The 12,386-nt window shown below is 55.9% G+C and overlaps 1 protein-coding gene across 4 annotated transcripts; it reads right to left on the reverse strand.

Moving 5' to 3' along the window:
• Positions 1-4,198: 4,198 nt before the first annotated feature.
• Positions 4,199-11,331, reverse strand: DOK3 (docking protein 3). 4 transcript variants are annotated; one of them, XM_059174456.1, is made up of 6 exons: positions 10,607-11,331; positions 9,144-9,246; positions 7,926-8,231; positions 5,486-5,585; positions 5,204-5,376; positions 4,199-5,103 (listed from the first exon to the last, which is right to left on the reverse strand). In XM_059174456.1, exons 2-6 carry the CDS (start codon positions 9,207-9,209, stop codon positions 4,405-4,407), a joined length of 1,344 nt encoding a protein of 447 aa, XP_059030439.1. In that variant the 5' UTR covers positions 9,210-9,246; positions 10,607-11,331; the 3' UTR covers positions 4,199-4,404. The 4 variants fall into 4 exon arrangements, with proteins under 4 accessions (XP_059030439.1, XP_059030438.1, XP_059030437.1 ...); XM_059174455.1 differs by having other exon boundaries at positions 9,144-9,255; XM_059174454.1 differs by having other exon boundaries at positions 9,144-9,339.
• Between the last annotated feature and the right edge of the window lie 1,055 nt (positions 11,332-12,386).

The following is a 12,386-nucleotide window of genomic DNA, read 5'->3' on the forward strand; positions in this document are numbered from 1 at the left end:
TATGTGCCAAGGACTCCCACGTTATATGTCCAGTCCTGACCCCCCTTCCCAAAATTCCAGGTTCTATTATAGAACATCGTATCCACCCTCTGTTTACAGGTCTACCAGATACCTCAACTCATCATATCCTAATTTAAACTTGTGATTTTCCACCTCCCTAATTTCTTCCTCACCTTAGTAAATGATATCACCATTCATCCACCTGATTCAGTAAAAAACTATGACATTATCCTTCCTTTCTCTGTTATACCCTAAATTCTACAAATTCCACCTTCAGAATATGTTCCATATTTGGTCACCGCTGCCACTGTTGTTCCAGCCATTCGTCTTGTGTCTGGACACCTTAACGGTCTCCTAAAAGATCTTCCTGCTTCTACCCTTACCTAACCCGGAACCTCCATGCAGCAGCTGTGATATTTTTTAAGCAAAAATCACACCACATCACACTCAGCTTTCAGCATTCCAGTAAGCTCATGTTGCACTTGAAATAAAACTAAGGTCCTTAAGATGTACATGACATTAATAAGCTGAGTCTACCTCCCACTGCTCCCCTCCTCGCTGAGTGTACCTCCCACCGCTCCCCTCCTTGTTCACTCTACCCCAGCCACTCCAGCCTCCTCACTGTTCCTGCAGCACGTCAAGCATATTCCTGCCCCAGGGACTTTGTACTTGTACCCCCTTCTGCTTGGAACAGTTTCCCCTGCTACCTAAACAACAGGCTCTCTCACTTTGTTCAGATCTTTGCTCAGCTGTTGCCTCCTCCAAAAGGTCTGCCTTCTCTGCTCACCCTATCTAAGACAATAGCCCCTTGACATGTCACTCACATTGGGCGCCTAGCCCTTTACCCTGTTTTATTTTTCCCCATAGCACTTAACACCACCTGACATTATATTTGGTGTTGGTTTCTTTCTTTCTTTTTTAAAAGATTTTATTTATTTGACAGACAGAGATCACAAATAGGCAGAGAGGCAGGCAGAGAGAGAGAGAGAGGAGGAAGCAGGCTCCTTGCTGAGCAGAGAGCCCTATGTGTTACTTGATTCCAGGACCCTGGGATCATGACCTGAGCCGAAGGCAGAGGCTTAACCCACTGAGTCACCCAGGCGCCCTAGGTGCTTGTTTCTTCGTTGCTTTTTGTTCTCATTACAGTGGGAGTCCCATTAGAGCAGGGGTTTGTCTGTCTTATCCACCATTTCCCCAGTGTGTACACAGTGGATGTGACTGAAGAGATGAAGGAAGGATTGAGAAAGTGAAACAGCAAATGAGTAAAGGAACAAGTGGCAGCCTGGGGCTCCTGGCAGTCCTCCAGCAGAGGACGCCAGGGTCCCATTCCTTGGCTGTGCAAGGCTAAGGCCTGGATGAAGCCACCAGTGTTCCCTGCAAAGGCAGCCCAAGGGGAGAAACAGGCTCCAGGCTAGGACACAGTGCCCCCTAGTGTCCAGGACACATGCAGCTCCAGGGCGAGGTCTTAGAATCCTTAAGATTTGCAAAGACTTTCTGTTTTACAGATTGGTTGGATTCTCACAAAAACTGCCATAAAGCAAAGAGTCTTAGATTTGTAATAAAAAAGCATGCCAGGAAAGAGTCCTACATTCTAGTTCTGGCCATGACCCTAATTCTCTGGGTAACCTTCAGTGTCCTAGGATTTGCTGAGTTGTCAAGGGCTGGCTTGTCACCGTAGGGCGGAGGGGTCCTTGCTGCAGCCAATGGGACTAGGAAACCTCCTGGCCTCAGCGTGCTTTATGGCCGGCAGCCTGATCGATCATGGGAAGACTTTCCCTATCATAGGGAAGACATTCCCCCCTCCCATGAGTGGGGCATAAACCTATCTCCCCCTGCCTCAAACATCCTTCCAGGCTTTTCTCTCTGTGGCACAGCACTGAACCCTGGCGCCCACAACCTGCTTTCACACATTGCTTTTAGAGACGTCTTTCAGACATCTGGGAGTCTGGTGTGCAGTTGGAATCTTAAATCTGGAGTTCAGCGGGACAGGTCTGTGCTGAGATGTACTTTTGGGAGTCCTGAGCCTTTAGATTATCTATGAGATCTGGAGAAGGAATTGGCTCACTTATAGTGGTGGTTCTCCACCTTGGACTCCAACTGATGAAATCGCAGCTTCTGGGTGTAGGACAAGGCAGGGGTATTTTGAAAAAGGCTCCAGGTGATTCCGTGTGCAGCCAGGGTTGAGATACACTGAGGCTGAAGCCCCAGGCATGACTCTGGCAGGAGAGGGGACAGCAGAGGCTGGGAAGGAGAGATCTGTGGGGAGAGAGGAGAGCCAAGTGAAGATGGTCTTTTAAGGAGGGATGTCAAATGCTGCTGAGAAGTTGGGGAGAACATGTTGCTTTAGTTTTGGGGAACAAGAAGTTGGTGACCATAATAAGAGGAGTGTAATGGATCCGTGGGGCCTACAGGGAGACTTGAGTTGGTCAAGGGAGAATAGGAAAAAGTGGAAATGAAAGTAATCAACAACTCTTTGGAGGAGTTTCGTTGTGAAGGGGAAAAGGGAACAAGGAGGTGGCTGAAGCAGAATGCAAGGTCAAAGGTTTCCTCTGAAGATGTGAAATTTGGAATCATTTGCTTGTGGCTGGGAAGGATGACATTGACTGTGGAGTTAATGGGCTGAGGTGAGGGGACGGCTTGGTTTGCCAGTCTGTGAGGGGAGGGGAGCTGGGGTCAGAGCGTGTGGGGTGGGGAGCAGACACTGCTGTCCCTGTAGGCCAGGATGGAGATGGCGTGGCTCCTTCACTCGCTAGTGAAGGGCTGGGAAGCTGGCGGGGGGGATGGTGGTTTGCTGCTGTCTGCTGCCTGCCATCTCTCCAAGAGACCTTTGAGATGAGAATGAGCAGGGATGGAGAGAAGAAGGTGAGAAGGTCTTGGGATGTTGGATCTCTCTGGAGAGCCTGTCTGTCTGAGCTTTGAGATCACATCGTTAGAGAATGTGGCAGGCCTGGTCATGTGGATGTCTCTGGCTGCAGGGGCACATATGGAGAAGAGGTGGGTTTCTCTGAGGTTGGGCACTGTGCCTGACAAATAAGACGGAAGAAGAGAGGAGTACAAAGGCTTTGCAAAGAATCCAAATTGGACAAGGGTGGCGTTGCAGAGAGCAATGGCACGGATGGTGGGGAAAGGCTCCTGTAGGCCAGTGTGGTTTCACCCACATGAAAGAGACAAGGAGGTGGCCAGAGGTGGATGCTTGGAAATGAGATTGCGAAGAGGGAGCCTTGCGGTCATGGAGAGGTTCGGAGTATGCCGATGGCAGGGGCAGCAGAGGTGGGGCTGAGGTCAAGGGGCTGGGGGCAAGACTCTTGGGGGCATGAGGTTTTGTGCATGGAAGCCTTGGGCATGGTGACAGGAGTAGCATGGGGGCACCAAAGTCTTCAAGACATTTGCTTTATCTCCCTCTGGAACGTGAGGTCCTTGAGAACAGAACTCCCCTGAGTTATGAGGTGCCTGGGTGGCTCGGGCGGTTACACAGCTGACTCTTGATTTCAGCTCAGGTTATGATCTCAGGGTTGCGAGATTGTGCTCTGCTTTGGGCTCTGTGCTGAGCATGGAGCCTGCTCAGGATTCTCTCTGCCTCTGCTCCCCCCACCTCATACACTCACACCCTTCCGCACCCCCACGCATTACCTCCTCCCCCGCTCAGGCTACCTGGTCTCCAGTTGGGCTCCCTCAGATTTGTTTTCCACACTGCTCCTTCCATAATCTGACTGTGTCTCTCTGCTGAGGAGGAGACCAAGCCCACTGAGGCTCATCAGGCCTCTCTTGCTTGGCCACCAGCTCCCTGTCAGCCCCACGCTTTCCCCTTCATCTCTGGGCCAGTGCAGACCCACCTGCAGCCGGGAAAGACCTGGGGCTTTGCAGCCCACCTGGGAAGGCGCTCCCACTTCCCATCCTTCACACTGAACTCAGAGGGCACCTCCCCCACTGCCAGGCCCAATTTCTGTTCCAGCCTGACTGTCCCCGTCATTTTTGTTGCTCAGGACTGAATACATGGGCCCCAATTATCTGCATCCCACCCCTCTGCTTGAGTGGATCTGAGCCCATGGGTCATGGAGGTCAAGTCCACACTGGGTGTGTCTGCGGCACCCAGAATGGGTGCGGGAGTGAGGGCCCGCGTGCATGCAGCTGGGTGAGTGCCACCGACAGGAGCGTAAGGGAGGAGCTGAGGGCTGTGCACTACCAGTGGGACAAAGAGCAGAGCTGGGAGGTTTTATTACCAGCAAATCTCTACACTGTACATGGCAGTCGGGGGTGGTGGGTGGGGTCCCCCCCAGCCTGCCTGCCTTACCCGCCCGGGGCCAGCGTGGATGCAGGGGTGTGTCCCAGATGTCCACTGTTGGCCCTGGCCCGGGAACAGCAGAACACTTTTCTCTTCTCCTGTCCCAGAGTCACACAGGACTTTCAGGGCCGGTCACAGGGGGCCGGGCCCTTCTTCCGCTCACGGCTCAGGAGCGTTACCAGCTTGGCCTTGAAGCCCGTGGGAGCACTGGGGCGGCCAGAGCTCACAGTTTCATCACTGTCGCCCAGCTCCAGTTCCAGCAGCCTCCGGTACTGCGCCTCCAGGCTGCTGTCATGGGTGGGGCCCGGCCAGCCCAGGTCCTCGCTGTTGTGGTAGATGGGGCTGGCCAGGGGGCTGCGGCGGCTGGAACCCTCCTGCCCTGGGTCCCCGTCCCTGAGCAGCACGGGGCCTGCCTCCAACATGCACAGGTTCTCATAGAGGTGCTCGGCGTTGGCTGGGGGTCCACTGGCCCGCTTGCATACCGATGCGTAGAGCCCAGACACCGGCTCATCGTGGGGCACCGGGTTTAGCTGTGGGGGCAGGCTCTGAGGGCCCGGATCTGCTAGTTGTGCCCTCCAAGAGCTGGGCGGCTCCAGCCCTGGGGGCATCTCCCGAAGCTCTCCTGGCGGGTCCAGTGAGGGCAGGGAGGTGGCCCGAGGCAGGGGACAGGGCCGGGGTCCAGCCAGCTCTGGCAGCCGTTCCCGCTGGCGGGCAATGGCAGCGGCCACTGCCCTGCACAGGTCAGGGGCTCGGGGGCTACTGAAGGCGAAGAGACCCTCGCCCGAGTCACAGCGGCGTCCAGCTTCAAAGGAGAACACGTCCTGGACATGGGGTTGGGGTGGTATGGGTGGGTTAGCGGCAGAGGGACCTAAGCACCCCTCCACCCACCAGCTTTCTGGCAGGGCACTCCCTGCCCCTCACCTTGTCAGAGCCGAACTTGCGCAGGAAGCGGTAGGGCCAGGTATAGAGGGCCTGGGGGCTGGAGGCTTCCCTCAGCTGGATGGTGTCTTGGCCTAGCACTAGGAGGTAGGGCCCCTTCAGCTGGCAGCGGGTGGCAGCTTCGGTCCTCTGCACCACCACTGGAAACTCGCCTGCTGCAGGCAGGAGAGCAGAGAGGCCATCAGGTACAGCACGCCTGGGCCCCAAAGATCCCAGCCCCGGGTAGAGGACGGCTGAGGCTGCCCCTGCACCTCCCTGACTCACCTTCCTGCCAGGAGGAGTAGATGGAATTCTCCTCCATGGGGACCAGGCCCCTCTTGGAAGCTTCCACCTCCCCTGGGCCTGAGGAACTCTCCCCTGTGCCCTGGAGAATGAAGAAAGGTCAGAAGTTAGAGCCCTCCCCCCTTCCTCTTTCCACATCCTTCCCCTGGGTCCAGTAACCCAAGACTTCAGGCCAAGAACATCCAGGGACCAGGGTGCCACTTCCAGCTCTGTTCCTGACACACTGTGCCACCCTGGGGACCCCTCTGCTTCCCCACCTGCAGCCCCCCAGGCGCCCCCTTGAGGCTGCTGAGAGTTGTAAAGTAAGTGACACATGAGAAGGTCCCCTCTGCACTGGTACTTGGCCAGGGATGGGGCCTGCCTGTGTGTGTCCCTAACAGCTTGGAGTGATTAAGGGGCAGGAGCTTCAGGGGTGGCACCTGTGAGTGAACTGGCTTTTCCAGCCTTCTCCAGGCCGCTTTTACCAGCTCCTCTCTATCCTCTGAGCTCTGTCAGCATCTCCACCACAACCACCGTGGCCCACAGTAGCACAGCCACGGTCACATGCAACAGCTTCCTCACTGGTCTCCTTGTTCTTGTCCATTTCCTTTTTTTTTTGCTTTTACCTTAATATATGGTGATAGGGGTGCCTGGGTGGCTCAGTTGATTAAGTGTCTGCCTCCAGCTCAGGTCATGATCCCAGAGTCCTGGGTCCCTGCTCAGTGGAGAGCCTGCTTCTCTCTCTCCCTCCCTGCCCCTTTCTCTGCTCATACTCCCTCCCTCTCTGTCTGTCAAATAAATAACATCTTAAAAAAATATTGTGGTAAAATACACCACGTAAAATTTACCATTTCACCATTTTAAAGTGTATAACTCAGTGGTTTTAGTATAGTCACAAGATTATGTAATGGTCACCTTTACTTAGTTCCAGAATTTTTTTTATTTTAAGATTCTATTTACTTAATTGACACAGCAAGAGAGAAAGAGGACAAGCAGCGGGAGCAGCAGGCAGAGAGAGAGGGAGAAACAGGCTCTTTGCTGAGCAGGGAGCCCAACATGGGTGTTGATCCCAGGACCCCACGATCATGACCTGAGCCGAAGGCAGACGCTCAACTGACTGAAGCACCCAGGCGTGTCTAGTTCCAGAATTTTTCATCATTCCACATGGAAACCTATTAGTAGTCACTCCTCACCCTCCCCAGCCCCTGGCGACCACTAAGCTACTTTCTGTCCCTATGGATTGGCCTATTCCAGTGTGTTTGACATATATAGAAGGATACTAATGTGTGGTCTTTTGTGTCTGGTCCCCTTTATTTAGCATGATGTTCTCCAGGTTCATTTACGGTGTTAGCATGTATCACTACCTCATTCTTTTTTAATTTTTTTATTTTTTTAATGGTCAGGTAATATTCTGTTGTATGGCTAGATTATATTGGGTGTATAAGTTAGCAGACATTGAGGTTGTCTGCATCTTTGGCTATTGTGAATACTGCTGCTCTGAGCATTCTCATACAAGTTCTGTTTGAACACCTGCTTCGATTCTCTTGGGTATACACCTATGAGTGGAATTGCTGGGTCATATGGTAACTCTATGTTTAACTTTTTGAGGAACTGCTAGGCTCATTTCCTTTTGGTCCGTCATAGACCCTGTGAAGCTTATTTTTTTTTTTAAACGATTTTATTTATTTATTTGACAGACAGAGATCACAAGTAGGCAGAGACAGAGAGGGAGGCAGGCTCCCCACTGAGCAGAGACCCCAATGCAGGGCTCGATCCCAGGACCCTGGGATCATGACCTGAGCCGAAGGCAGAGACTTTAACCCACTGAGCCACCCAGGTGCCCCGACCCTGTGAAGCTTTAAAGCTCTCAGTCCCTGTCTCTCCAAAGAACCTCCTCCCACCAAAGGCATCTGTCTCACTCACCCCAGACTCTGCATATATCCCAAAGTAGTTCCAGCTGGCTCCCACCAAATTCTCCATCTTTGCCTTCTCTTGGGTTCCCTCCCACTACTTACCCTCCAGCCATGATGGCCTTTCTGCCCCTTGAACACACCAAACTTTCCCATGCCACAGGGTCTTTGCCCATGCTGCTTCTTCTGTTCAAGACACTTCTCAGACCTCAGTGTCTGGATCACTCTTGCCTCAGATCTTTGCCTGATGGGTTCTTGTTTGTCCTTGAGGACTCGGCTCACTGTCCCTTGCTGAGAGGTCTTCCCATCTAACATCCTGCCATTCACATCTGGTCCCACCACCCTTTCATTTTCTCCACAGCATAAATGGCTGTGGAGGCACTTCGGGGCACTTCGGGGCTATTTCCCCAAAGGCTTGTGGGTGCTCGGCAGGTGCTTGCTGAGTGACAGGGTGTGAGTGAGCATGGAGATGAACAAGGCCAGGTGGCCCACCTCTGGCCTCTGGATGCCCTGCCCACCCACCTTATGCTCACCTGGAAGGCCAGCTGGCAGATGGGGCCCATCCATTCCTGGCGATGCTGTGCGGCCAGTAGGTGGCTTCGCTCTGTGGTGGTGAGCAGGAAGGCGCTGGTGTCCTTGGGGCAGCTCTCGCCGTCAGCCGGCAGCACAGACACGCAGTCTGCCAGGCGGATGACTCGCCGTTCCCCACGCCGGCTGGGTCCTGTAGGCCTGTCCCCTGTTGGCCCCAGGCCACCTTCCCGGACCTCCCAGCTCTCCAGCCGTGCCACACCTGATGGGCTTCCTGCATACAGCAGACCCCATACCTTCCGCCAGGACTTCTGTGGGATGGGGGAAAGACACTTGGGTGGTGGTTCTCCCGGTAGTTCAGCTCAGCACCAGCAAGGGCTCCTGGTCACCTGCCTGGCCTCTGCTTCCCCCAGATCCTCAGGGCCCTAGAGGAGGAGGCCCTGCCAGGGCCAGAGGAGCAGGGGGAAGAGTCCGTGCTTGGGGCTGGTCAGCTGTGGGTTCAAATCCACACCACCAATTGCCTCACTGGGACCCCTATGAGCACTAGGGCCCTCATATCTCAGAAGCCATGGGAAGACAAGGTTGGGGCTTCTACTGGATTGTGTCTCCGATGCGGTTCAAGCAGACCACCTGACACTACCTTTACATTGGTGCCCCCTACGCTCTCTCCATGAAGAGAAGGTCACCTGGGCCATGGGACAAGGGCTGAGGCAGGAGGGAGGCCTCAGCTCACGATGGTGAGGAAGGAAACATGCAAATAGTGTCAAGCAAAGGAAACAGACTGTTTATCTCCCTGGGCAGCAGCTGCAGCCGAGCAGTGAGGGTGTGGGGCCTGCTGCCCGGGGAGAGAAGTGAACTCCCCAACTGTGGCCGGTAACAGGGCTGGGAGGGGCTGAGCCCTCTTCTGCAGGGTGGGCCTTCTCTACAGGGGCCACAAGGCTGAAGGCTGCTGGGTCATCCGACCTCTCAGCTCTGCCCTGCCCCAACATTGGGGTTCTCAGATCCTCTGCGCTCTTGGCTTCCCCATAGGTAAACAGGGCAGGCTCTCTAAAAGGCCCACTTAGCCCAACCCTCTCAAGCTGAGAATGGGGCTCTGTTCTACTCCCCAGCTCCTTGGTTGGGTTCCCCACCGACTCCCTTCCCCATTTTCCCAGCTCCGGGCCGGCTGAGGCTGGGGCCCACGCCTACTGTCCTGGGCAGCTCCTGGAAGCCAGGGTCCCCACCTTGCCGAATTTGATGTGCTGCTGGTAGAGGATGCCGTCCTTGACGGGAGTCTCCAGAGGCTCCATGGCCGCTGCCAGGCCCCAGGACTGCCTCTCCGAGGGCCTGAGGAGACTGGTGACAGGCCGGAGGGGAACTCCTCACACTTCCCCTTCTGGCCACTTCCCCCTCCCTCTGTCCAGAGAGGCAGCTGCAGGGCTGGGGGGGAGGGGAGCCTGTCTTCAGTAAAGGAGCTCAGATAGGGGGTGGGGACATCACATACTTCTTCCTTGGGGTCCTGCCGGCTCAAGGTGCCCACCTGTGCCCAGCAGGGGCTTCAGACCACTGGAGGGCACCTGACCTCTGCCTCCACCTGGGTCAGCTGGCTGTGAGTCAGAAGCTCCGAGCTCTCCTCTGTGCAGGGCAGCCATACACCCTGCCACCTGACATTCCTGCCGCCGGGTCCCTGCCCAAGAACCTCCTCTAGTCAGACTGGCCAGCTCCTTGCTTTCCGACACTTGAGCCCTGGTTGGTACCCTCTCAGCGCCGCTCTGCTTGTCTTTATCTTGGAAATATTTCTAATATTCACCTGCTCCCCTCTGTCTTCACAGTCCCTGTCCATTACCAGCCTCTTAGCTCCCCATTGAACCACTGCCCCACAGGGCCCACTGTGGTCTTTTCCACCAACCCCATACCAAACCCTCCAACTCCCCCCATGTTCTGGCCTCCACCTCCCCTCAGCCCAGTGCCTCCAGAGAAACCCTTACCGCTGTGCCACTTAAGCTCTGGGCTGCCTTTTTCCCTGGGAGGCCCCTCTTGACCACCCAACACTGAGAACAAGGGCCCCACCAGTGAACCTGTCCTCACGCCACAGCCCGGTCATGTGAGTGTGGGTGGCATGCCCCTAGTGGGTCCCTGGAGAGCTCACATGCTCTTTTGAAACTTTGCTTCTGGCTAGGCACCTATTTATTTATTTATTTTTGCCTCACCTTGCTGGAGACTACCGTTGGGGCTCTGAGTATGTGTCTGAATTCTGGGGACAGCCTCTTGTCACTCATTCAATGCCACCTTTAGGAAGGCCTGGGTAACCAGCCTGAGCAATACCATTTGGGGTCACATATGGGGGGTGGGCAGGAAGTCTTTTCCAAGGGCCTTTCCACCTGACTTTGTGTCCCTTGTGGCCTGGGAAGCCTCAAGCTCCGGCAGCCGGACACCCTGTCCTTTGCATTCTCATTGCCATTTCAATGATGAGGAAATTGAGGCTCAGAAACATTAAGTAACCTGCCCAAGACCAAACACCAAGTGACAAACACGACTTGAGCAACTGCTGTCCTGCCGGGATAAGCATGTGGTCTCGCACATGAAGTGCCAGGCCCAGAGGAACTGCGTGCGGCCTGTGCTCTTCCTCTGCCTGTCCCTTGCCAGATGCTGAGATCCTGCACCATCTGCCACCCCGTTATTCCCAACTCCTGTCTCTCCCACTTACCTAAGAGCCTTCCAGCAGGCGTCTCCCTAGATGGCCTGGATCCTGAGCCCAGCAGAGAGCCAGGCACAGAGTGAAGTCAGTGAGTGCTAGCGGCATTAGTGGCTGTCCTGTGGTGTCTGCTGCTCCCTCAGCAAGGCAAACAGAGGGATCCCCCTGGGAGTCTGTGTGGGCAGGCAAGCGGGCAGGGGGCCTGAGGCAGGAAGTCACCTCCCAAGGGGCCCCAGGAGCTTCATACAATTGACAGGAAGAGGGAGGCTGGGGCAAAGTTGGAGATTATAAGAGCCAACCAGAGACCAGAAAATCTACCCATTTCCCCCTGGCTCACCAATATGGTCTCTCCCTGAGTCACAAATCCAGCTAAGTCCAGAGGAGATACCCAGGCCCCCACCAGGGAGCCCTGGCTACGTGGCTCTCCCCACAACTAAGGCCCTGCAGGCCAAGTGTTGGCAGTAGAGGCGGAGTCCTGCGTTATGGCTCAGGGGTCCCCAATCTGGAGGGCTTGAGGGCCAGGCCTGGGAGGATGGAAGCCTGAAAACCCAACCGAAGGTTAGGGTTCGGGCCTAGGGCATGGCAGGTCCCAACTGCCAGTGCTGTGGTTGGATTCCTGCGGGGCTGAGTAGAGGGTGGGTTGGGTCGGCATTTGGACGTTCAGAGCGCTTTCTCACAGGCTTCAGACAACACCATGCGGGACCCCGGGCCAGGCCTAGGCGGCTCCCCCGAAGGCCCCCACCGCTGGAATTGAGCTCGGCAGGGCTTTCCGGCCAATTCTCGCGAGCTTTTTGCTCAAATCAACACCGATGTGGGCAGAAAGCTCATGAGAATTGGCCGGCACTGGGTGGTGATTCAGACCGTGAGAGGGCCCCGCGGTGGGAGCGAGCGCTTTCTCACTAGGTGTGTGTTGGGACCGTGTGGGACTTCGGCTGGGCCCATGCGGCTCCCTGAGGGCCCTGCGGAGGAAAGCTCCCCGGGGGCAGAGTTAAGGTAGGGTGTGAGCATTAGCATCAGGCTCCCGCTATTTTTAGCAAAAGGGTGCGCTGAAGGTGAGGGTGGCCTGAGGTGGGCCTGCAGGTTCCTCTGGCTCTGAGTGTTTCCCGCAGCTCCCAAGGGCACGGTTTCTTCCTGGGTGGCAGGCGGAGTCCCGTGGTATGGCTCAAGTCTGGAGGGCTTGAGGGCCAGGCCTCGGCGGAGGGAAGGCTGAGAACCCAACCCTGGGTTAGGGTTCGGGCCTAGGGGCATAGCAGGCCCCCCACCTGCCAGTGTGAGGCGGGTTCCCTGGGGTGCTGAGTAGAGGGCGGGTTGGGCCAGCATTCTGAGGCGACCTGGGCAGCGTGGGCACCCGGAGTTTAGAGAGCTTTCTCACAGGCTTCAGGTGACACAACGCGGGACCCTGGTCCTTTCCCAGGTGGCTCCCCAGAAGACCCCCGCCACTGGAAGCATGTTTGCCCGGGCTTTCCGGCCAATTCTCAGGAGCTTTCTGCCCAGATCAATGTCAATTTGGGCAGAAAGCTCGTGAGAATTGGCCGGCGCTAGGCGGCGATTTGGGCCTCACACTTGGGCCTGCTGGGAGCGCTTTCTCACTAGGTGCGTGTTTGGGACATGTAGGACTGTGGTCCAGGTCCAGGCAGCTTCTCTGACGGCAGCCAGGGAGGCAAACTCCCCAGGGGCAGCAGAGTTGAGGGACGGGGAGAGGCTGAGCCGCCGGCTCTTAGTTTGTAGCCCAGGGTGGTGCAGAGGGTGAGGGTGGCATGAAGGGGGCATGTAGGTATCTCCCACTCTGAGG

The sequence above is a fragment of the Mustela lutreola genome, chromosome 5 (assembly GCF_030435805.1).
Source record: "Mustela lutreola isolate mMusLut2 chromosome 5, mMusLut2.pri, whole genome shotgun sequence".
NCBI lineage: Eukaryota > Metazoa > Chordata > Mammalia > Carnivora > Mustelidae > Mustela > Mustela lutreola.

Bases quoted from the DNA above. Each gene is read 5' to 3' on its own strand.
- DOK3 (XM_059174456.1), bottom strand. From the start codon at position 9,209: ATGGAGCCTCTGGAGACTCCCGTCAAGGACGGCATCCTCTACCAGCAG. The intron at 8,232-9,143 runs GTGGGGACCCTG...CCCATCCCACAG, and splicing joins AGCACATCAAATTCGGCAAG to AAGTCCTGGCGGAAGGTATG. The intron at 5,377-5,485 runs GTGAGTCAGGGA...TCCTGCCTGCAG, and splicing joins CTACTCCTCCTGGCAGGAAG to CAGGCGAGTTTCCAGTGGTG.